This window comes from Cydia fagiglandana, chromosome 23 (genome assembly GCF_963556715.1).
Source record: "Cydia fagiglandana chromosome 23, ilCydFagi1.1, whole genome shotgun sequence".
NCBI classification, from domain to species: domain Eukaryota; kingdom Metazoa; phylum Arthropoda; class Insecta; order Lepidoptera; family Tortricidae; genus Cydia; species Cydia fagiglandana.
The window spans coordinates 5,099,989-5,126,080 of NC_085954.1; the positions used below are offsets into that span (position 1 = coordinate 5,099,989).

Here is a 26,092-nt window from a genome sequence, read left to right on the forward strand (position 1 = left end):
TTCGTGGTCAGAGATCATTGTATATTGTTTTTTTTGGTCGGTAAATTATTACCTATTGTGAAGAATTTTAATGTTTACAGGTAATTATTATCGCGTACCGAGAGAGCATCTTTTTAGATGTTTAGGTCTACAGCCTCTTGAAGCTGTGAAAATTACAAATTTCCAAGTTATTTAATGTAAAAAAAAGATACGGCCGTTTATGCTGCCAAAAACGTTTATTTTGATACTCAAGTATCAAAATTTATAGGGTAACTACATACTCCCCGTTGACCTAGAACTATGAAATTTGCCAAGTAATATAGTCTTACACTACAAGTACAGTCAACTACAGGAAAAAAATTGAAAACTTTTTTGTAAGAATAAAGTTATTTTTGTACGGAACCCTCGTTGGCCAAGTCCGACCCGCACTTGGCCGGTTATTTTAATATGGCTGTGTTGGATGTTTGCGACTTTGGGCAGCAATTTATTTAGGGTTCCCGTTATCCTGGTTACCTGAGGCGGATGCTTGTTAAACAATGCACTTAATTGAGACTGAATAATAAAAACACGTTACGCCATCTTACGAACTGTTGGAAGTATTTGATTGAATAATATTTTGTATGTACAATGACAGATGTTAAGCGGTCACCACACTGATGCGGAAAAAATAATGCGGAAACATAATGTTGAATGAAAAATCTTTATTTTCAGGCAACTTGACCCACACCAGAAGACGCTGGATGCGGGTCGTTTCCAACCGGTACGTATGGAGGTCCAAGGGGGAGGCCTATGTTCAGCAGTGGACGTCTTATGGCTGAGATGATGATGATTGACCCACAGATAAAACTAGCATAAGTATATATCATCAAATACATATACATTAAACACTAAAAACGCCGATTATGGCTGCGATGGATTTTGCAACCCCGCAATGTCAGGGAGCCGGCCGCGGAACCGCCGGAACTTGACACCCTTCGGCCAAAACTCCTCCTTGGTGAAGGTCCCTAGACGTTCAGTCGGAACTTACTGTCTTACTTACTGCTGTGGCGCAGCGACCCGAAGTGCATCTTGGCCTCCGACACCATAGACCGCCATGCTACTCTATCCAAAGTTCACCTCGAAAGAATTAAATTTCGCATTGCGTCAAGATGCCAACTTCGTAACCCTCAGGATGAATCCGGATTTGTCTCGTGCATACATACTTTTAGGTATGTAGACTTTCGTAATGAAACTACGTATTACTAATTTTAGTAGGTTCCTTATTTTGCAACTAGGGAACAAATCAAATGATGTATTTTATTAACCTTTTAACCGCTTATAATTTTTCATCAGCCAGTACGAAGTTGGTACACAAAGTTTTATTCGGGGCGGATATACATTTTTTGGCGGTAAAATATTAATACACAGGCAAGTTATATTAAAATATACCCAATGAAAGTTCTTGTATAATTTGGTGCCCGAATAATAATAAGCCTTACATTATTTGTTGAAAAATATGGATAAGTTAGGCTATCAAGTTAGGTCACACTTGATGAGGATATAACCGAATTGGCAGTAACTTAAAATTAGTGTTGTCCCGGAGATTCAACGGTACAGGTAAGAAAACTTAAATTTAATTTTTACTTTTATTTGGCTTAGTATAATTTTAATTTCATTATATGTATCTAGACGCCATGAGGTCAACAAAATATGTTGCTCAAATTCCTTAATAATTTTAATTTCATTATATATATATTAATAAATTTAATAAACTACTTTGCTTTCTGATGTTGATGAATGGAAATAGTAATTTCTTTTCCAGCATGGCGAACATTAGAAATCAAATCCAAATGATCAAAATTAAATATTTGTTATTCAAAATTATTACTTGAAAGTCTATACCACTAGCCAACATGAGGAAATAACTATTTATATTTACTTGATTAAGTAGGTACTTTGCCATTTTTTTGTGGATAAAATGCAACTTTTTCATGAGTTCATTGAGTATTAAAATAGGAATACGTACCTTTACGAAGTGGTGTGGTGAAACGCCTGTTTTTAAATATTATTTACTCACTTTGTAATTACTTAATTATATATTTGTTTACTTCATCTTGTCAAAATGCACGGCCCTGTTTTATTAAATATTTTTTACTGTTAACACTACATAGAGTAGAATACAATTTTAAGGCCTCGTTTTATATAATTAAATTGAAACATAGACAAGATATAGACATTATAAATAACTAAAATGTGCCTGTTTAATTTGTTTTTCGAGATTTCCACCCATAAAAAAAACGCTCATGACTCCATTCCTTATTTACATTAAAAAATGTTTCCAGACTCCAAAATGAAGTTCGCAATCCTCGCAGCCCTCATCTCCCTGGCCGTCGCCGCGCCTCCCAGCAACGACAAGCAGCTGATCGTCACCAAGAAGTTCTACCCCGACTCCTACGCAATCTACACCGGCCACCACGACATCGTCGACATCGTCGTACCCCTCAACCAGATCAATTACTCCGATGACAGCAACGAAATCACTGACGAAACTATCACCATCTTCTTCGTCGAAGCTGATGTCAAAGACGATGGAACGTACGATTACAAAGGATTGTACACCTACAAGAATGGTGTAGCCAAGAAGGTGCTTGAGAACGGACAGTGCACCACCTACGCTAAGAAGAAGATCGTCTACTTCGGCGCTAGCGACGGCATCTACAAGTACAACGAAGCAGACCAGACTGCGACCAAATATGGCACCGTTACTGACAGCGTCATCAGAATGGCTGTTGATACTGAACATGCTAACGTATATTACTTGACCTCAGACTATGTTCTGTACAAATATGATGAAGGTGAGAAGGTGGCCACTAAAGTTGAAGCAGTTAAAGACGCTAGAGACATAGTCTTAGATTTCGACGGTATCATGTACTTCTATGACGGCAACCACCATTTCTACACTTATAACGGCCAGCGTGTTCTTAAAATCGAGGGTCTCCCGGCGCACCCTACTCAAGTAACACTCATCAGGTCTCCATATATGTGCATCCAGGCTTTCGCTGTCATTGACGGCCGTCTCTATAAGCTAAACATGGACGGTACCAGCGAGAAGACGCCAATTAAGTTCGAGTCTCAACCGACTTCGTACGCCCCGGACACCATTCTGTACCAATACTATGCTTACAAGCAGAAGATTTACCGGTACAACCTGGTTACCCTGTGTGCTGATAAGATCTTTGATGAACTGAATGAGTTCTTAGAACAGGAACAGATGAACGATTACACGAACACGAAGGTTTCTAGCCGTTTGTGATTTTGTTGGTTGTCTTGACTGAATAAAAACTTTCCTATGATTTATTCTTGTTGTTTTGTTGATTGTTATTGTTACTCTGTACTCGCAGGTTGTTATTTACCGTATACTCCTAAAACTTTAAAATCTCGCGTTTTGTACATATATGTAATTACACAAACGGGTCTACCGCGATATAATTTCATTGTTTTTACATTGAATTCCGACATTTCAGTTGAGTTCCACCAGCTGTGCTCAGGGAATGACTGACGTCCCAGCAAATGGTAACGTTTGTCTACCCCGAACATTTTTATAAACTAATTTCGGGTAGTTCAGTGTTTTTTTTTATATCTCCGTTGGCATTTGCTGAGACGTCAGTCTTTCCGTAACTACAGCTGGTGCAACTCAGCTGAAACGTCGGAATTTTTAAGATAAAAATAATTAAATTATATCGCGGTAGATCCGTTTGTGTAATTAAGTGTATACACCTAAATTGGTCCCAAAATAATAGTTGAATCGTATCTTGACGCCATGAGGTCAACAAAATATGTTGCTCAAATTCCTCAAAGAGCTATTAATTACAAAATAAATAAGAATCTTGGTCAGTAAATAATAAAACCCAAAGAGAGAGATTAGTCATTAAATCTGGGTAAGGTAGGTAAGTCGCTGTAAGTAAACAACGTCGTCTAGTATAAATTGAACTCCAGGTCCGAAATACCTACATATGCGTGGTCTACGGAGTTCTTCTGAAAATTCGGAGCCATGTGCGACACCCTTTAAACTTGTAAGGGCCCGCATCCCATTTTTAGGACTGCGAGTATGAAATAGAATCCTTCCATTGCTAGCAAATGTCACAATTCATCAATAAGTGGCCCAGCGACGTTTTTTTTAAATTTGGATGTGTTGGATGTTTGCGACTTTGTGCAGCAATTTATTTAGGGTTCCCGTTATCCTGGTTATCTGAGGCGAATGCTCATTATACAATGTAATTAAGACTGTAAAAACACATTACGCCATCTTATTCGAACTGTTGGAGTTTAGCATTAGATTGAATAATACTTTGTACAATGGCAGATGTTAAGTGGTCACCACACTGATGCGGAAAAAATTATGCGGTTACATAATGTTGAACGAAAATTTTTTATTTTCAGGCAACTATTGGACGGCCGTTTCTCCATACAAACGTAGTCCCCACTTTCCTCTCTGGATATTGACATTATTGAAAGTATTTGTACATAATTTGATGTATTAACCATACTAAAAAAGTCAAACGTAGCGGACATTTGAGTTTTTTTTTTTTTTTAATTATTGTATAAATTAGGATCGAAAAATTAAAAGTCCCTATCTCTTGTAATACACAGTGGAAAAAAACTAAACGTAGGGGCTTAGGAGCTGTGGTTGATAGTGTTGATATACAAATAATTGTGTCAAAATATCGCCATCGCGCGGGAGGATCCGCTTTCGTCGAAAAACTAGCATACATATTGATGCACATATATCTTAAAAACCAAAAACACACACTATGGCTGCGATGCAGTTCGCAACCCCGCTGTGTCAGGGAGCTGGCCGCGGAACCGTGGATTCTTATGTATTTTGTAATGAATAACTCTTTAAGGACTCAGTGTGTCTAGATTCGATTCAACTATTATTTCGGTACCAATTTAGGTGTATACAGTAACGACCTGTGAGCACGGAGTAAATATAACAAATGTTGCTTAACTTCAAACTTGGGTAATTCCACTCGACCCTCGCAGTAAATATATCTACCTTATTACCTTTTCGTAATACCAAAATCGCATAATCTGACAAATAGATTTACCCGAGTTTGTAGTTAAGCGACTCAAATAATAAAACAATAATCATAAGTCATAGCAAAGTTTTTATTCGGTCAAAACAACAAACAAAATTACAAACGGCTGGAAACCTTCGTGTTCTTATAAGCATTGATCTGTTCTTGCTTATCTTCAAAGAACTCATTCAGTTCATCAATGTTCTTATCAGCGAACAGAGTAACCAGGTTGTACAGGTAAATCTTCTGCTTGTAAGCATAGTATTGGTACAGGATGGTGTCCGGGGCGAACGCGGTCGGTTGAGACTGGAACTTAACTGGCGACATCTCGCTGGTACCGTCCGTGTTTAACTCCCAAAGACGGCCATCAATAACAGCGAAAGCCTGGTTGACCAAAACTGGAGGCCTGATGAGTGCTACTTTAGTAGGGTGCGCCGGGAGACCCTCAATTTTTAGGACACGCTGGCCATTGTAAGTGTAGAACTGGTGGTTGCCGTCGTAGAAGAACATGATACCGTCGTAATCGAAGACCATGTCTCTAGCGTCTTTAACTGCTTCAACTTTAGTGGCCATTTTCTCACCTTCATCATATTTGTACATAACATAGTCTGAGGTCAAGTAATATACGTTAGCATGTTCAGTATCAACAGCCATTCTGATGATGCTGTCAGTAACGGTACCATATTTGGTCGCAGTCTGGTCTTGTTCGTTGTACTTGTAGATGCCGTCGCTGGCGCCGAAGTAGACGATCTTGTCCTTAGCGTAAGTGGTGCACTGTCCATTCTCAAGCACCTTTTTGGCTACGCCGTTCTTGTAGGTGTACAATCCTTTGTAGTCGTAAGTTCCATCGTCTTTGAGATCAGCTTCGACGAAGAACATGGTGAGTTTAGTTTCGTCAGTGTCTTCGTTGCTGTCATCAGAGTAGTTGATCTCGTTGAGGGGTACGACGATGTCGACGATGTCGTGGTGGCCGGTGTAGACGGCGAAGGAGTCGGGATAGAACTTCTTGGTGACGATGAGCTGCTCATCGTTGCTGGGGGGCGCGGCGACGGCCAGGGCAACAAGGGCGGCGAGAATTGCGACCTTCATTTTGGAGTCTGGAAATAAAATTGAAAGTATGTAAGGAATGGAGTCATGACCGTTTTTTTTATGGGTGGAAATCTCGCAAAACTAATTAAACGGACATATTTTAATTGTCTTGTCTATGTCTCCATATGTCTATGTTTCAATTTAAATATAACGAGGCCATATAATTGTATTTTACTCTACTGTTAATAGTAATAAAACGGGGCCGTGCATTTTGACAAGATGAAGTAGGCAAACATATATGTAATTACAAAGTTTGTAAACAATATCTATAAACTGGCATTTCACCACGCCACTTCGTAAAGGCCCTAGTTTAATATGCAATAACTCATGAAAAAGTTGCATTTTATCCACAGAATTGGCAAATTACCTAATTAAATTTCAATTTCGAGTTGTTTCCTCATGTTGGCTAGTGATAGGTATAGACATTCAAGTAATAATTTTGAATAATAAATATTTAATTTTAACCATTTGTATTTGATTTCTAATGTTCTCCTTCCTTCTTGTAAAAGAAATAATTATTTCCATTCTTCAACATCAGAAAACAAAGAAGTTTATTAAATTTATTAATTTAAATAAATAAATAAAATAAAATTAAAATTATTTTAATCTAAATAAAAATAAAATAATATTCAAGTTTCCTTACCTGTTCCGCTCAATCTCCGGAATAACACTAACTTCAAGTCACTGCCATTTCGCTTATATTCTCATCAAGTGTGACCTAACTTGATAGCCTAACTTATCTCACATATTTTTCAACAAATAAGGTAAGTAACGTTTATTATTATTCGGGCACCTAATTAAACAGGAACTTTCATTGGGTATATTTGAATATAATTTGGCTGTGCATTAACTCTCGGGGCGAATTGACAGTTCTCCTTTGCTGTCGGAGATCAAATTTTCAGTGCCATCAATTAGAACTAGGAATTCTGAGCGTTGTCTGTTTAGTCTACCCAGAGTTCATACCAACTACGCTCAAAATTCGCCCATTAATCGTATTCTAAAACTATATAATAAACAATTTAGTAGTCAGTGGCGGATTTGCAGTTTTTGCCGCCCTAGGCCCCAAGCCTTGTAGCCGCCCCTTTCTCAGCATCAGCACCCATCATATTGACTACATTTAGATCAGGCAACGAAAAGATATATTATAGAGGGATATGCTTGGGACTCATTTTTTATTTAGTAACTTTTTTGTAACTATACGTCCTTGTGACATGATCATAGGAACATAGGTTTTACGAAAAAAATAAGCAAATACTTATTAATTTTAAGTGACAGTTTTACCAATAACATGGACTTTTTATGTACCTACAAAAACATTAAAAAAATCTAAAACAGAAACATAAGAAAAAAATTTTTCCTATCATCTTTATTTACGTTACGTTACACGTATCTTTGGGTCACAGACTTACATATGTGTGCCAAATTTCAACTTAATTGGTCCAGCAGTATCGGAGAAAATAGCTTGTGACAGACGGACAGCCAGACGCACGAGTATAAGGGTTCCGTTTTTTCCTTTTGAGGTACGGAACCCTATAAACGGGGAACAAGGCGCGAAGGTGTCAACAATATGCGAAATCGACGCCACACTCGCACTCGCGTTCGCGGCTTCGCGCCGTGATTCGCGCACAATTGTGGAAGGCCCTCCAGATATCGTGTAAATTGTAGCTTGAAGCAAATTTAACCAACTTTCATTTTATATAATGATCATGTCGTTAGAACGCAAAATAAGCGTTTCCAAAATATAAGCGAAAAACTGAAAAATGTGACCCCGGCTCAAGAGCTACGGCCGCCACTTTTGATATGTTCACCTCCTACATAGTCCAAATAAAGTTAGGTGCAAAGTGAAAAATTGTGTTTCAAGCATTTCCCTCTATAGGTAACTTTTTTTGAGAATTATTTGCCTGGCCTAATTTTGAGTTATTTTTTGTTATCATCAGCGAATTTTTTGTCACAATTTGCCGCCCCTAATATCTCGCCGCCCTAGGCCCGGGCCTACTGTGCCTTATGGGAAATCCGCCACTGTTAGTAGTATCGACTTATTCGACTGCACAAAAACAACTTTAAAGAATCGTGTTCGGTCACTGCTACTGAAATCCAAAATTACCGACAATTGACAAAATATAACTAAATAAATAAGTAAATTATAATAAATACATCATAGTCGTCTCACACCACATACTATCACAGACAAATACACACACACGAACACAAACACGTGCACGTAAACACACACACACGCTACGCAAGCCCATGCATCTACTTTGTGAAATGTATTTTTTTTCTCCCTTCTTTATTCTTAACATTTTTTTTGTGTTGTTTCCTAAGTGGAATGTTATTGAATATTAACTGTATTATTGTGGACATCTGTTATTGGCTTTGTGTTTTGCTCATTGTGCTATGTATCATGTACTTTTTGTACCTTGCTGTAGATGCCCCAAATAAAAAAAAAAAAATAAAAAAATATTTTGACGACCAGTCTGGCCTAGTGGGTAGTGACCCTACCTGTGAAGCCGATGGTCCTGGGTTCGAATCCTTAGTCATGGTTGTTTTCTATGTATTTAAGTACATATTTATATATGTATTATATATATCGTTGTCTGAGTACCCACAACACGAGCCTTCTTGAGCTTACTGTGGGACTTGGTCAATCTGTGTAAGAATGTCGTATAATATTTATTTATTTATTTATTTTTCCGCCAATAAATGTGTATCCGCTCCGAATAAAACTTTTTGTACCAACTTCGTACCGGCGGCGACACGAGCACGCCACGTTCGATGAAAAATTATAAGCGGTTAAAAGGTTAATAAAATACATAATTTGTTTTGTTCCCTAGTTGTAAAATAAGGAACCTACTAAAATTAGTAATACATAGTTTCATTACGAAAGTCCACCCACCTAAAAGGTTAAGGGGCTACCCGAGGTTTTCATCGGTTTCAATGACAAGTTCTGAATCGTATTTCCTTTTTTTGCACTACAGACAGAATTATAAGATAAACGGTTATCGGTTTTTCAATCTTTTATCTCCGTTTTGGTCTACCGGATTTTGAAAGAAATGAATACATACTTATTTTTACATTGTCTAAAAAATTACTTTTTTCGTATCTATTTAGTTTGCTCTGAAGGAGGTGTGCTTACATGTACGAAATCTGCATATTTGGGTTTGTCTTTGACGTCTCGAAAAACGTGTCTAGGGTTTTAATTTTAAACTAATTAACACAAAAGCTATGACCGGAAAACCAGTTTTTAGCCTTAAATTTGTCACTAAGCCGCAATGAGAGGCGTGGCATTCAAAACTGATATCAATTAGCCAAAAAAGCAAAACGGTCCGACACAGATAATTTCATAATCATTTAGATTTCCAAATTTGGTTACGATTTGTTAAGTTTTGGAGGAGGAAACAGAGGAGTACGAAACTTCGATTTTTGAGATTTATACGCAGGATTTTTCGCCTTGTCCTTATCGCACTACTTTTAGGTGCCGCTTCCGTTAGCGAGACGGGTACTATATTTACTTAAAATATTTAAAACTCAGCTCCTGTTTCGTCTTAAGCGCCGACGAAAGCGAAAGTTTCTGAGGCGCAATATGGCCCTCAGGTAAAAAAGTTTGGAGAACCCTGAGTTAGGCTATCAAGTTAGGTCACACTTGATGATGATATAAGCGAATTGGCAGTGACTTGAAATTAGTGTTGTTCCGAGATTCAACGGTACAGGTACGAAAACTTGAATATTATTTTATTTTTATTTATTTATTTATTGATAAAAACAAAGAAAGGAATAAACAAACATTTTTATTTGGCTTAATGTAATTTTAATTTAATTTAATTTATTTATTTTAATTAATGAATTTAATAAACTTCTTTGTTTTCTGATGTAGAAGAATGGAAATCATTATTAAAAATTTTGTGTTTCACTCGGGGGCAAATTTTGTTTAATCCTCGTGCTTTGAAACCTTCGCAACGCTCAAGATTCGGGTATCAATATTATCGGGTATTAAAAGGGTTCTTAGTTGATAATAATTTAGAGCCCAATCGTTTAATTGTAAATCATAATTAAAATGTGCCCCTTAAATTATTTTTGCAAGATTTCTACCCATAAAAACACTCATGACTTACATACTTTCAATTTTATTTCCAGACTCCAAAATGAAGGTCACAATTCTCGCCGCCCTTGTTGCCCTGGCCGTCGCCGCGCCCCCCAGCAACGATGAGCAGCTCATCGTCACCAAGAAGTTCTATCCCGACTCCTTCGCCGTCTACACCGGCCACCACGACATCGTCGACATCGTCGTACCCCTCAACGAGATCAACTACTCTAATGATAGCAAAGAAGACACTGACGAAACTAAACTCACCATCTTCTTCGTCGAAGCTGATGTCAAAGACGATGGATCTTACGACTACAAAGGATTGTACACCTACAAGAACGGCGTAACCAAGAAGGTGCTTGAGAATGGACAGTGCACCACTTACGCTAAGAAGAAGATCGTCTACTTCGGCGCTAGCGACGGCATCTACAAGTACAACGAAGCAGACCAGACTGCGACCAAATATGGTACCGTTTCTGACAGCGTCATCAGAATGACTGTGGATACTGAACATGCTAACGTATATTACTTGACCTCAGACTATGTTCTGTACAAATATGATGAAGGCGAGAAAATGGCCACTAAAGTTGAAGCTGTTAAAGACGCTAGAGACATGGTCTTCGATTACGACGGTATCATGTTCTTCTACGACGGCAACCACCAGTTCTACACTTACAATGGCCAGCGTGTCCTTAAAATCGAGGGTCTCCCGGCGCACCCTACTAAAGTAGCACTCATCAGGCCTCCGGTTTTGATCAACCAGGCTTTCGCTGTTATTGATGGCCGTCTTTGGGAGCTGAACGTGGACGGTACCAGCGAGATGACGTCAATTAAGTTCCAGGCTCTACCGACCGCGTACGCCCCGGACGCCATCCTGTACCAATACTATGCTTACAAGCAGAAGATTTACCTGTACAACCTGGTTACTCTGTTCGCTGATAAGAATATTGATGAACTGAATGAGTTCTTTGAAGATAAGCAAGAACAGATCAATGCTTATAAGAACATTAAGGTTTCCAGCCGTTTGTAATTTGTTTGTTGTTTTGACTGAATAAAAACTTTGCTATGATATATGCTTGTTGTTTTGTTAATTGTTATTGTTGGGTCAAACACAAAATTGTGTGTTCGTCCAATTTTCTCGCCTGTAGGAAATAGTTAACAGTTTGTTGGCATCTTGGTAATGGCTTTATCATACTCATTCAAAAAAGGAGTACCTTTTCATGAGGATAAGCATTAAATAAAAAATTAACCTTTATAGCCCTTAAGTTTTGGGTATGTCTATAGGAAAGAGCATAAAGATTATATAACGACTATAGGAAAGACGCGAACACAGTTTTGTGTTTGACCCTGTTACTCTATACTTTAGGTGTATAAATGTTACTATATTATATACACCTAAATTGGTCCCGAAATGATAGTTGATTCGTATCTAGCTAGACCCAATGAGGTCAACCGATATTTATATATTATGTTGGTCAAAGTCCTCAAAGAGTTATTAATTACAAAATACATAAGAATCATGGTCAGTAATTCAGTAAATAATAAAACCCAAAGCGAGAGGTTAGTCATTAAATCTAGGTACTGTAAGTGTCCCCCTTTACCCTCCCCTGGTGACGATGACTCTCTTAGACAATAGACAATAGTAAGACACGTTCGTACGTTTCCGTAGGAAAAAAATTAAGTTTGCATTAAATCTGTATAATATTTTTGCACAGCAATAAGATAATAATATAGTCGGCCGCAAAAATAAACGCATCGTCATTCCGATCGTGATGTAAATTCTCCCCTACTTTCACGATTTCGTAATACGTCTCGGTTTACTTTTTAACCACATCATCGTGTATTTGACTTACTTTGAACGGTTTGACACTTCTGTAGCTCTACTATGAGTTCCGTGAATGACAGTGAGAAGTGAAGATAGTGAGAAAGTTAAGGAAAATGTATGGAGTAATTGTACAGTGCCTCTACCGGTCACGTAAAGAACTAAAAATTTCAATTTGTACCATGAGTTACAAACGTTTTTACGCGAGTTTTCCATAGTTGCCTAACTTCACACTTAAAACGCTCTCTTTCTAATTATATAATGAATACTGAGCCAGAATTATTCTGCGTAAATACTTTACGCGAGTAAACGTGACAGATGTTATGGAAAAATACGTGCGTTTCCAACGTGACATTTCTGTCAACTTGTAAACACAACAAATACGCAGATTTTTCACGAATATTAATGCAATTTTCAACGTAATATGTATAAATTTATAACAGTATGTGAACTTCAAGCAAAACTTTAAGGGATAAATCAATTAATAGTTCGATAAAAGGCTGATTTAGTACAAAGGTAATGAGTTATACTTGACATCATATTTTCCTATTTCTACTGCTACATTTGCGAAAATCACATTGCTTACGAGCAGTTTTTGGTTTTAGGCAAGAAGCTGATTGAAAACAACATTTCCCTGAAAACCCGGATTGCATCATGTATGCATGCGTATGCATGTAGAAGTTACATATGTATTAAGAATTAAGGCTCAATACAAGGAGCGGTACATAGACATGTTGCTGTTTTTGTTGCTGGGTGCACATAACACATAGTAAGAATATTTACACAAGAATTGCTATGTATTTTATTAAGCATTATTATCTTAAATAAAATAAAACATACAAATGTTCTGTGAGTTTATTTATTTTTCTTTACTAAGTAAGTATTATTTTATTTTCCGTTGTTCAAATTATTGTGTTTGGTAGGTACTCGTTTTTCATGTCAACTTGGTAACAGGAAATATAAAGCTTTCTTCAAAAACTTTTGCTGGTGGTTCAGAATCTGAAAATTTAAAACACATTTATTGCCAAAAACCCGCTGCGTGGGTTCATTTTGTATTGGAAATGGGGCGCTTGGCACTGAAATATACTCGAGATCATATAGGTACTATAAAATTAAGATCGCTATTAAGGTCATACGTAGGGTCTGTGCGGAAAGAGAAGAGTCGTAGGTATAATGTATGGGCTCCCCTAAATTTCACGACTCTTCTCTTTCCGCACACTCTATTAGATAATGTTACTTAGCAGTAGGCGGTGCGGACTGAAGCGGACCATTATAATACATACCTATTTTAATATTTTAAGATTTCTTCTCATGTGTGTACTATTTTCATCAAACGTAATAAATATGTAGCCAAAAGTAGCCTGTATAATCGCGCCGTATACTTTGCTTCCTATTTTTTAACACGCAAAGTCATAATTTTAACTCGATTATTAATGATGTTTACGTAATTATCATATTTTGCAATTTTTGTCTTGAATACAATTATATTTTAATTTATACATTGTTTACTAACATTGATGTGTTTATTATTTTCGTAACTATGGCAACGTCAAATCTTTAAAAAATTGTAGAATGAAGGTTGAGTCAGTAACAAAGTGACAAAACTGGTCTTAGAGCATTTAATAACTGGAGTGGCCATTGAGTGCTTACTGTTAGGATTTAGGATTAGGGTTCCAAGCAGGAAAGAAAAGCTTGTTTTAACACCATATTGGTAATGTTTATTAATCTCAAGCAAGACTACATAGTAATGGCGTCTCATACGAGAAGAAAGAACACCTACATTTGTTTTATATTGACAACCGAATAAATCAAATATCATAGTCGTAGGAGTCTCGTAGGTATACTCTTTATTTTTTTCCTGACATTATTACTTACCCCTCTGCCGAAAAACTTGCACAATTGTGCAAACTTTTGTATGGACTGACATGGCTATTTGTACGTTACGTACAAATCATGTAGAAATAGCAATACATTTGACGTCCCCTCCCCCGCAAAAATCGGCAGACTGTTTTGTAAAGAAAATGACAGCGATGACATCTCCCTTCTAAATGCTCTTAGTGGATGGTAGAGGTAAGGAATACAATCTCCATGTAATTAATAATGAAAAAGTGTCCGTCAAAAACCTTAAGAGGGAAGTATACTACGTAGGTAATCGTCCATACAAAAAGAGAAAACGTTTTTCCACTTGTAAATACGAGTATCTTCCATTCTCCATGACATGATTTTTAATACGGTATTGATACAATGAAAAACTAGGTTTATGGGTTTTCTTTTTTTCGCTACTCTGGAGAGATTTAGAAAAATTATAATAGCTGACAGCGTGCCCAGTTTTTGCAAATATTCTCCCATAAAGGAGTTTTCTCATAAAGTCATAAAGGATTCTCCTTACCTCTACCCTCCATATTCACGGCTACCATCAGTATATGTAACATTACTTTCTGTGCATCTCACTTGCACTAATATGCGAGAGCGAGATGCATAGATAGTAAATTACGTAGACGTGAGAAAATGTGTCAATTTTGTTATTTAGTTCTTTAGGTGAATCCTAGAGGCGCTGTATAAAACTCCGATAACTCTTGCTCTGTTTTTTAATATACTTAGAAAGGGACAGCATCGTTTGGAGTGGAGTGAAGTTAGGTACATAAGACCGTAAAGAAACGTAAAACGTGACTCACGGCACGTTTATTCACTGAAAGTAAGTGAAAAATACTCTGCCAACTGATAGTAGAGCTACTGAGATAGAAAGGTTAGCTAGTGTATTCATGGTTTAAGTTATCGTAACCAGAGAAAAAATAACGAAAGCTCTCTGCCTGCCTGTTTTTAACAAACAACAAATAACAAACATTTTCTTCCAACACATATCTACAATGATACACAACACATTTGTTTCCGTAACGGAAAGATTTAAGTGCGAGCTGGTGCCCTAGTGTAGTAAGAGAATAGAATAGAATTTAGGTATTCATAAGCACAAACAAATACGAGACAATATATAATATAAAAGAAAATACAAAGTAATAAGATTGAAAGTCCATGAAATGGCTCCATCGCAGCATGTTGCTGGTGGCTTCCAGAGCTGATCTTCCGATAAGAGAGTGCGACTTTCAACCTGGAGGTCGCGGTTTCAAACCCGGCTCGTACCAATGAGTTTTTCATCATTATGTACGAAATATCATTTGATATTCACTAGCCGCTTTTCGGTGAAGGATAACATCGTGAAAAAATCTAAAAAATCGCTTTCGTTAAAACTAGAGCCTACGCTAATTCTTGGGATTAGTTGTCAAGCGGACTCCAGGCTCCCATGAGCCGTGGCAAAATGCCGGGACAACGCGAGGAAGATGATGAACGGAAAGATTTAAATGTCACGGTCACCGATATTTATTTTGTTACCTTTAAGTAACTAAAGTCACCTTGAGATATAAACTTTTAGATAACACTGTATGTTGTTACCTAATTATATAATTTTTGTTTATGTCTCCACTGTTGTCAATCTATTTTGTTTTGTATCCAACAGATAAATCTATAATTATGTAAAGAATGTTTATGCCTAAATAAATAAACTACCTGAGGTAGATACCTATGGATTCTAAGGCCCTTCTAAGTCGAAATAATAACTTAACAATTGTAAAGCTAGTACCAGGAGTTATATTTATATTAGATAAGATAAGACTGACATTTGAAACTCCGTAAGCGCGATATAGAAAGTGCTAACGCTATCTGTTGCAATTTTGTGGCACAACGTTGCCAGTGACAGATACATACCAGATGACAAATTTTCCATACGGCCCCATCGTTTCTGTAGAGATTTGACCTTGGCTTGGCCACCTGGGCCAAGCCAAGGTGAAAATCGCTTGCGCTTCGCTATCGAATCGCTTTGTGTAACTCTATCACTTCTCAATATTAGTGTGGTGTGACAGTGACAGTTGCGTTTCGTTCGCTACGGAGCGTTAGCGATTGGCATGTTGTCTACGGGGCCAGGGAATTAAGCTAGGGTAAAAGTAGGATAGATGCCTAAGGGGATAGTGCCTCAGTTTACACGTAGCCTTTACGCGTATGTCTACAATTTTACACATTTTTCTTGCAGCAGTGGTAGGTTTACGCATGGCAAAGAGGGTGAAATGAAACGCGGAAGTGGGTAGCTGGGTAGGGCCATATTCTCTCCCCCCCCCCCCCCCCCCTCTCGCCAGGAGAAGGGCCAGGAGTCCCATACACCGCGCGTGAATGCATTCCCCCTCCGTCAAAGAGAAGTTAGAAACCATATTATTTACAAATAAATAAGTTACCGAGGAACTTAATTCAATGAAACTCAATTGAAATACATTTTGGCAGTCGTAATTCGTATTATATTATAGTTATTAAATTAACTTATAAACTAATGTAGTAATAATTTATGTCAGTTAAATAATATATTATTATTAGGAAGACGGATTAGGAAGACGTCCTAAATGCAGGTTATACTAATTAGGGTACAATTTATAACTATTTGTTCAGAAAAAAAAATGCATAATGTGATCGATGTTTGCAACACAACAAAGCTGGTTTGCCATACAATATTTATTTATTTTTGAAACAGTTTTTCGAAACTTTCTTAAAAAAGTACATCTAAGATTTTCCAATAAAATTTATAAAGAAGAAATGGATATATTCATGAGTGGCAGTTAAAAATGCATGTTGTCATGTTACCTTAAAACCTCCCAAAAATTAACACCATACTTAATTACGTATTGAACTTGTGGACCATAATTGTCTTGTCTGGACTACAATTGGGTGGTTTTACGGTACCTTCGGATTAAGCTTGCTAGGTACTCCCTCCTAAATAGTGGCCATAAAATAATCGTCAGCGGGACAAGGATCGTTACTATTTATCGGCTTATACCTATATAACTTCCCTCTTGTTCCCACAACTATATTATTCTTTGCATCAAACGCTATTCCAGTAATTTTGTAACCGAGCTGTCCAATTTTCACTGGCAAAACGCTTTTCGTACTTAGTTTGAATAGAGATCCTTTTACAGCTACGATCGCTTCGTCTTGCGTGTTCAATCTTAGTATGTATTTTAGTTCTCTGGAGAATCCCTTATATTGTATAGGTTCATAGTAATCAGTCGCGAAAAAGTACATTCTTCCATCAATGTATTCATAAAATACATTGCCTTTAGCATCTAAAACGAAACTGTATGCTTTCATTACTTTCTCGTACCTTCTTACGGCATATGATCCGTTGACAAATTTGAAGATTTCATGATTAGGTCCAGTGGCTATATACATTTGATTGTCTGTTTTATCTATGAATATAGAACGAATATCATCGTCGCCTATAGGTCTTTCCGAAGCGACTGTGTCTCTAGCAGAATCGAACGTGACTAGTCCTTGATTAGTACCGAAATATATCACATTGCTTGGTATATCCATAGCGACACATTGGCCTATCATATCATCGCCGATTGGTATTTCTTTGATACCCAAAGCGCCATTCTTAAGTAAATGTATTCCTCTGGTGTAATTTCTTTTGTGGAGAACAAAAAAAATGTTTTCATTTCTTGGATCGACGACGATTCCTGTTGGGTAGCCGTCTATGGTGGCTATGAGTTGTCTCTTGTAGTATTCGTTCCCGATTTTGATTCGGTCGCATCTTTGGGCCCCCGTGTAAATGAAGAGAGCGAAGATGGGCAGGACAGTGATGAAACTGCCCTTTAGTAAACGCATGATGATTCTGGAAACAAAACATGAATAAATCTTTAAAAAATGGACAAGTGCGAGTCGGAATCGCCCACCGAGGGTTCCGTACAAATATTATTTTGATTTTTTATTTTTCACAAATTTATAGTTTTCAGATTTTTTCCTGTACTTGTAGTCTAAGAAGGCCTTAGGAAAGTAAATAGACTCTCAATGCTCAACGAGTCATGTAAAAAATAACACCTGTTAAATGATATTGAGCAATATGCAGCCAAACTGTTGTATTTGCAAATTGGTTTTGTAGGTCGTCCAGATATCGTGATCATATTTGACCTAATTTTAACACAGTTATACAATACATACAGAGAAAAAAAAAGCCGGCCAAATGCGAGTCGGTCTCGCATTCCAAGGGTTCCGACTCGCACAGGGTTCAGTTTTTTCCTTTTGAGGTACGGAACCCTAGAAAGACTTATAACTAAGTTGTACACGGTAACTGTGTACACTGAAAAAGGTGAACACTCAGCATAATGCCGAGTCCTACTGGAGTAGTACCTGACGCTGGTCTTCCGTGAACACCTGTAGGGAGCGTAGTTGCACGCAGCTACCAGCTACACTAGAGTTACTAAGGTAACTATAATAATAATTATTACGACAGTAAATAACAATAAATACGATAACATTGCACATTTAGATATAAACACAAAACTTGAGGCGTTGCTAAGCGTTGTAAGAGTTAAGATTGGTTTAAAGGATGACTCACGCTATGAATGAACGGTCCGGGCCCCACACTGAGAGAAAAATCCTTAGTAAACTAAACCAGGAATTAAAAAACAGTTCTGTACTGGGGGAAAAAATGAAGTTTAGTAATAATTATAGACGTTTCACTATTTCTGTAAAGTTTATTTGTTTACAAACAGCTCAGTAATCCTAAATCTAATGTCAACAAAGAGATAATAGAAATTGCAAGAACTAATAGAAATTGCAAAAGTCAATTTGTTCCTATTAGTTGACTCTCCTTGTCCCCGGATTAAGTTTATTTTTGTAATTCTAAGTGTGTTTTTGTTATCCTTTTCTCTCAGTGCAGGGTTTACGTGCAACCATTACGTGCTCACCAATAACCCGCCATAGAAAACGTTGTATCGGAAGCCTCGACCCCAACCCGGACTGTTCTAACGTGAGTCTTCCTTTACTCTAAGTTTTATTTTTGAAAAATATGCAATTAAAAACAACTTGTGTTTAGTTAGATACATATGTACCTACTCAAGATGTGATAAATATCGTTATTGTTAAGTTTTAGTATAAGTAAGGATATCTGTTTTAAGCTCCGTTACAAGGCTGAAGAGTGATATCGTTATTGTTAAGTTTTAGTACCTATCAGTAAGGATATCTGTTTTAAGTTCCGATTAATATACAGTGCTGTCCTAAAATTACTGTCGGAACTCCTAGTGGGAATTGTGTTAGGAGATGTAGGCTAAATTTATCATTTTATAATCTTATCTGTGTATTGTTAATGGCCTGTATCTGTTTTTTTTTTCTAATAAAGAAAATAAGAAGCTAAGAAGAGTGAATGAAAGGAGAGCTATCCTGAACACCATCGTAATAGACGCGGAAAAATGATTGGACACTTAATACGACACGACCACTTCTTTAAAACTATCCTGGAGGGGCGGAGGACACAAGCGGGGAAGAGGAAAACCCAGACACAGCTTTTCGGAGCAAGTGAAAGAAAAAGTAGGGGTCGTGTCGTCAAAGAGCTGGCGCAAGATAGGGGAAGCTGGAAGATACTGCACCGACAAGAGAATAACTCTTAAGTTGATAATGATGATGAAAGAAAATAAAATAAAATAAATCTCTCACCTCTTTGAATCCTAGACCACGACTGCTGGAGTCACACTTCCGCCTCGTTTATAAAACATCTTAGCCGTCATTCAATGACTGATTTGTTTTATAATAGTGATCCAATAACTACTGAAAGGGATACAGGTTGATGTCAGATCTATGAATAACAATGAACAAAAATAACTACAGATGTGCATAAAGGATGACTCACGTTAGACCGCGCGGGCCGTGTCCGGATCGGAGCTTCCGGCCCTTACTTTTCTATGACATGACAGGCGATCACGTGATGCTTTCCATAGAAAACGATGCACCGGAAGCTCCGGGTCGGACACGGCCCGGTCTAACGTGAGTAATCATTTTCCATCGTGTTTTCACGGAAGTGTACGAACGTATCTTGCTATTTTCAGTCTTGATACTCTTGATACGAAAAGTACTGAGGTTGACTGAAGTACAAGTAGCATGACAAATACCTACGAACGTGTCCGAGAAAATACGATGGAAAACAATTATGCACTACAACTGTATAAAAGTCTCATTAGCTCGAAGTAATTAATTGAGCCTCCATTAACAGGCGTTCCCCTCTGTCGAAAATAGGCGGCCAATAGTCAACCACATGTCAACCATATGTATGGACTGACGTTTATCTGACATGACGTACCTATACATTTGATGTGCCCCTCCCTAGCAATGTACAAATTGCAGAACATTCCCAAAAAGCGGAAACGTTCTCGAGAATGTTCTCAGAACATTCCTGCAACATGGAAATTATTGTTTAAACAAGAGAATATACTTGAAATAAAGTTTAAATAAGAATAACTTAAAACTAAATGTTATTATGCATATATTATTGTCTATTACAGTTAGCTATTTTGTTGATGTGATAAATTTACCAATAAGTTGCTTAAATTCTCACTTTATATCAGAGAACATTTCGGCTTTCGACAATATTTTCCAAATTTTTTTTTTGTTTCATTAGAATCTAGAGGCCTCTGTCTCCCGCCATGCCAAATCTCAGCGCGCTCGGACCAACTTGAAAAAAATTTAAAAAAAAGTCGGCCATTTTGTTTTTTTTTAATGCAGATTGTTTTGTCTCGGGACCCTCTATGACATTTGGTCGAGCACCCCCCACCTATCACGCACCGTTTAAAAGTTGCCATACAAAATAAAAGTGGCCAGTTTTCCCGCAATTGTAGCATTTTTCCATAAAAAAATTTTTCATAAGTATCTAGGGGACCCCGAGATTCCGTGACCAAAATTTCAGCGCGCTAGGACAAAATTAAAAAAGTTTAAAAAAAAAGTCGGCCATATTGAAAAAAAATGGCGGCGTCAAAAACTACCAGGGTGCCTCTATGACATTTGGTCGAGCACCCCCCACCTAAGTGTGACCGTTTGGCCGGGCCGTCATACATTTTTCTGACCGGAAGCGGACGACCAAAAGTCGGAATTTTCTGGGGGTAAGGACTACACCTAAACTATCGTGAATATTCAAGGTATAAACTACGATAAATAAATAAATTCTCGTTCTCGAGAACATTCTCAGAAGTTACCGAGAATTTCTCATGTGGAAAGTTTCGCAACTTTGGAAAGTTCTCGTGCGTGCATTGCTACCCCTCCCCCGCAAAAAACGGCAGACTATTTTGTACCGAAAATTTTAGACACGGCGTCTCCGTTGGTTATATCCTCTAAGCTCATTAGAGCTCAAAAATGACCCCACGGGAATTGTGCCGAGAGCGAAACAACCAGAGATAATTTTTAAAACTTCCCATGAAGTGTTCTTAGTATTTTTTCGGCACGTTTATTGGCAAATCTGTAAGAAGGTTAGTTTCCATTTCTATGATATTTGAAATAGATGTAATGAGGGCAATAAAATGAGTGAGGTAAAATTAACAAATTCACTGCCAAGAACACGTATGTGTGTTTATTTCGTACTGGAAACGGGGCGCCCGGCACCGAAAGTGTTAAATGCAACAGTCGTCAACATCAGAACCCTATCAGGACGGGATAGGATCCTTAGTTTTAACTACGCAGACATACATTCTTCTTCTTTATTTGCCATGCCCTAACGGACGTCGGCGACCACCTTTGCCATCTCTCTCCTGCTCTTAGCCATTCTTGCCAGCGTGGCTGCGTTATCCATGTTCATCCATTTTTTTATGTTGTCTAGCCAGTTGACCCTCCTTCTTCCCCTTCCCCTCTTGCCATAAATTTTTCCCTCCAATATTAACTGTAGTATATTATATTTTCCTTCTTTTTACTGTGATCAAAATCTCTAACTTTTTGTTCATTCTTTTAAGTACTTCCACATTCGTAACTCTATCAGTCCAGGAGATTTTTAACATACGCCTGTATAGCCACATTTCGAATGCTTCTATTTTCTTTTCCATAGCTTTATTAAGAGTCCACGTTTCGCAGCCATAGAAAAGTACTGATAGTACATAGCACTTCACAAGTCTCCAACGAAGCTTTAGGTTGATATCCTTGTTGGAGTAAATAGACTGCATTTTTGTAAAGGCATTTCGCGCAATCTCTATCCTGACACGTATTTCCTGCTCCATATCCCAGTTCTCGTTCAGCCAGCAGCCCAGGCCCCGTAGACAACATGCCAATCGCTAACGCTCCGTAGCGAACGAAACGCAACTGTCACTATCACACCAATATGGAAGAGTGATAGAGAGACACAAAGCGATTCGATGGCGAAACGATAGCGATTGTCACCTTGGCTAGGGCGGCAGATACCTGTACTTTTGTACCTTTTCTAATGCTGTATTATTTAATCTTAAAATGTGTGGAGTTGTATTAGATTTGCTTACTACCATAAATTTAGTTTTGCTAATGTTCATTTTCAACTTGTAATAATTTATTTTGGAGTCTAAACGATTTAATAGATGTTGTAATTCTTCAGGACTATTAGCTAGCATGACGGTATCGTCTGCATATCTTAAATTATTAATATACTTAATTACATTACATTTAATACATTAATACATTGACTAGATATACATTGGAAATTCAAAATATGTTCATAAGTTATTTATTTAAAATTTTATATTAAAGGAAAAAATGGAAAAATTACGCTTCCGGCAGGACTTGAACCTGCAACCTCCACAATCCGTGCGTTAGCTCTGCCAATTGAGCTACGGAATTGGGCTACGGAGTTGCGTATCTGCTTGTTTAAAAAATTGATTTAGTTATTTATTTGTCTTTTTATTGTCTTATTGCGCATAATAAATAAAATATTTACATAAAATCTCTGTGAGGCGTAGACCTCGTAAATTCTCATCATGGGAGTTCCATAGTTCCTCGATATAGAAAGAGTAAAAAAGCAGCCTGTATAACAGACCGATGCGTTCTATTCTATTATATTACAAAAGATGTTTTTATCTATTCGTATCAACAAAAAAGTTTATTCCTAGACTTAAGATGAAATCTATATTTCTGGGTAGGTAGGTAGGTAGGGCAATTGGTTGGCTATTCGGTGTTTCGTGGTTATCCGGTGATAGTCACTTGTTAATGTCTTTTATCCGCGTTACCTCGTAATTATATTACTTGAAACCATATTACACCACATTAGTCACATCCATGGTATATCTTAAACATTGTTTTAAGCAATAAAATTACCAGGCAACTCAGCTAAAAGACAATAAAACTCACTGTCACCGAATAACTATACGTATCACTGAATAGCCAAGGTTTGCCCTACTTATTTGTGGCAGTGGGCAGGACACATACTGCCGTATTCGAACTTCAAGATATTCACAAGAGACGACACGTACTAGATCCATTCTAGATACGTTCTCTTTTGCAGCGCAATTCGGGCAACCAATGTCACTTATTATTACGTTAGATAGAGTAAGATATCTATTAGATGTGAATTGGATCTCTAAGTCATATCCTGTGGAAATCGTTCAAGAGTATCTCCAGAATCGCGCAAATATCAAATTTGACAGGTTAGATCTTAAACATATCGTTATCGTATCTTGGTGATGTCTAAAAGATGTCTAACAGATGTCTAATAGATGTCTATTTCAAAATCCGAATCGGGCCCAACATTCCTGCAAAAATTAAGAAATTGCTTGCAGACCCTACATTATACGAACCTGACGAGATAGACCTTCTTATAGGAGCTGAATATTTCTATTCGTTGTTGCTAAACAATAAGATTAGCCATGGACCTAACAAACCTTTACTGATCGAAACGGTGTTTGGTTGGGTCGCTGGAGGTCCTCTCAAAGAATGCATATTGGGCACAGGTTAGATCTTAAACATATCGTTATCGTATCTTGGTGATGTCTAAAAGATGTCTAATAGATGTCTATTTCAAAATCCGACGGGCCCATAGATAGATAGATAGAATATTCTTGACGACCGGTCTGGCCTAGTGGGTAGTGACCCTGCCTGCGAAGCCGATGGTCCTGGGTTCGAATCCCATTAAGGGCATTTATTTGTATGATGATACAGATATTTGTTCCTGAGTCATGGGTGTTTTCTATGTATTTAAGTATTCGTATATTATATATATCGTTGTCTGAGTACCCACAACACGAGCCTTCTTGAGCTTACTGTGGGACTTAGTCAATCTGTGTAAGAATGTTCTATAATATAATATAATATTCTTTATTGGCACACCTCCTTAAAAGATACAGCTTAAAGAAAAACAATCGATTAAAGATAGAAGCAGTCAACAGGTGGTCTTAGCGCTAAAGAGCCTGAAGACATCGCTCTAAGGAGTCTTCGGACAAATCAGTCATAGGATAAAAGGTCTAGAAGACGATGCCAATGGTAATATGAAGTCAAGAAAATAGGAAGAAATTGGATCTGATAGTTGGATGCAATAAGAGATACGAGAGGCATGATGGTAGGAGATCTTATACGACACTTGATGACAACTTTTTCCTAAACATCCTGGAAAAAACAAGAGAAGAAGGGAGACCTAGAATTACTTATCTCAGCCAAATAAAACATAATGCGTCGTCTTCTTCTTCCTCGCGTTATCCCGGCATTTCGCCACGGCTCATGAGAGCCTGGGCTCCGCTTGACAACTAATAATGCGTCGTATGAGGAAATTAAAAGACTTGCACAAGAAAGAAATGATTGGCGATTACTCCACCGACAAGCTCTTAAGTTATGATGATGATGATGAACAATTGTCTTGCGCGGATTTGGAGTATAGGCATATGTCAGCCAAAAGATGTCCACTGCTGGACGAAGGCCTCCCGCCTCCCCAAAGGTGTTTACAATGTCTGAGCATAGTTAGCCCGTTTCTAGATCTTAGATAGAATGAATGAGTCATCGGAACAGTTTTTATGAGCCCAAGCCTGATCAAAAGAGCTAGCCGTGGAATGTAAACGATTTGAAAAGCAACGAAACTAGTCAGTAGATTCACTGCGTTACCCTCAATGCCTGGAGCGTCTGGCAGCTACCTATAGGGTATTTGACTATTAGTCAAATCAGTTTCTTTTTTCGAACTGTCTAAAAGATTTTGCTACTATGGAATTTATATGTAACACTAGCATGTGACGTCACGATCAAATTACCTACTCTTTATAGTTTTATACGGGTATTAAAATAGAAACTTTGTCTAAAAAACTTCTATTCTGTCGTACGTTTCTCTATTAATCTTCTGGTGCTTTATTTCATGCATGTTGTAAAATAATTGATTTTAAATACAGTCAAATACACTATTCAACATTTAAGTTTATATTTTTTTTTGTTTATGTTATATGTATTTTTATGGGATATTAAGATGAAATACTAGAATAAAACATTGGTGTACATCGGTGGAGGGCAAACTTTTAGAGTTTTGGTGTAAGAAGTAGGTACTATGAGTACCTATGTAAGTATTTAATTCGAATATAACTTTACTGTGGGATTTTTCTGGGAGAAACAAGTGTAAAGAGAAGTGTAACGTTATTCATAGTGCCTACGGTTTTTAATTCCGCAATAATTCGTAATGTCGTCTATTCTAGTGATAAAATATAGATAGGATCGACCATCTATAAAATAAATGTCTCCCTTAAAACCAGTAGAAAAGACTTAGCCTGGCATTCTGACCTCCACAGATGAACAGATGTCAGACGCCCAGATCTAACTAGAGCGGTTCGTTGCTCGTTGCTCTATGAGCAGTTAACACCAGTATCACATTTAGGTATTATAATAAATATTATATTCGATCAATTACGGAACTGCTCCACATTTATTTTAACTTAAGCAATATAGTTACCTGATTTTACTGTAATTGGAATATAAGTACCTACCACAGGTAAAATCAGCTCTAACTATAAACTCTCTGATAGCAGCGGCATGTGGTTGGCAGTCTTCGTTATTTACTTAACTACGATTAAATAAAAGCAATGACGCCGATCGTCGTCTAAATTGCTATTGCATATTTTCAAAGGACAGTATACCTCTTTCCTCCATCAGGCTTATTTCAATTCAATTCTTTATTAATATACTAAGATAGTACTATCAAATCCCTTTTAAAATGAGTGACGTTCGTTACCTCATTACTGTCGCGATTGAAAAGTTAAATTCGTCACTCATTCAAATTAG

The 26,092-nt window shown here is 37.5% G+C and overlaps 3 protein-coding genes across 3 annotated transcripts; 1 reads left to right on the forward strand and 2 right to left on the reverse strand.

Annotated features, from left to right (window-relative positions):
- The first annotated feature begins 1,560 nt into the window (after window positions 1–1,560).
- On the forward strand, window positions 1,561–11,259 carry LOC134675815 (uncharacterized). The gene is made up of 2 exons (XM_063534112.1): window positions 1,561–1,575; window positions 10,260–11,259. Exon 2 carries the CDS (start codon window positions 10,268–10,270, stop codon window positions 11,237–11,239), a length of 972 nt encoding a protein of 323 aa, XP_063390182.1. The 5' UTR covers window positions 1,561–1,575; window positions 10,260–10,267; the 3' UTR covers window positions 11,240–11,259.
- LOC134676028 (uncharacterized) lies at window positions 5,112–6,134 on the reverse strand. Its single transcript, XM_063534342.1, has one exon. It carries the CDS (start codon window positions 6,123–6,125, stop codon window positions 5,154–5,156), a length of 972 nt encoding a protein of 323 aa, XP_063390412.1. The 5' UTR covers window positions 6,126–6,134; the 3' UTR covers window positions 5,112–5,153.
- Window positions 11,260–16,757: 5,498 nt separating the features above from the next.
- LOC134675818 (uncharacterized) lies at window positions 16,758–17,737 on the reverse strand. The gene has a single exon (XM_063534115.1). It carries the CDS (start codon window positions 17,732–17,734, stop codon window positions 16,841–16,843), a length of 894 nt encoding a protein of 297 aa, XP_063390185.1. The 5' UTR covers window positions 17,735–17,737; the 3' UTR covers window positions 16,758–16,840.
- Between the last annotated feature and the right edge of the window lie 8,355 nt (window positions 17,738–26,092).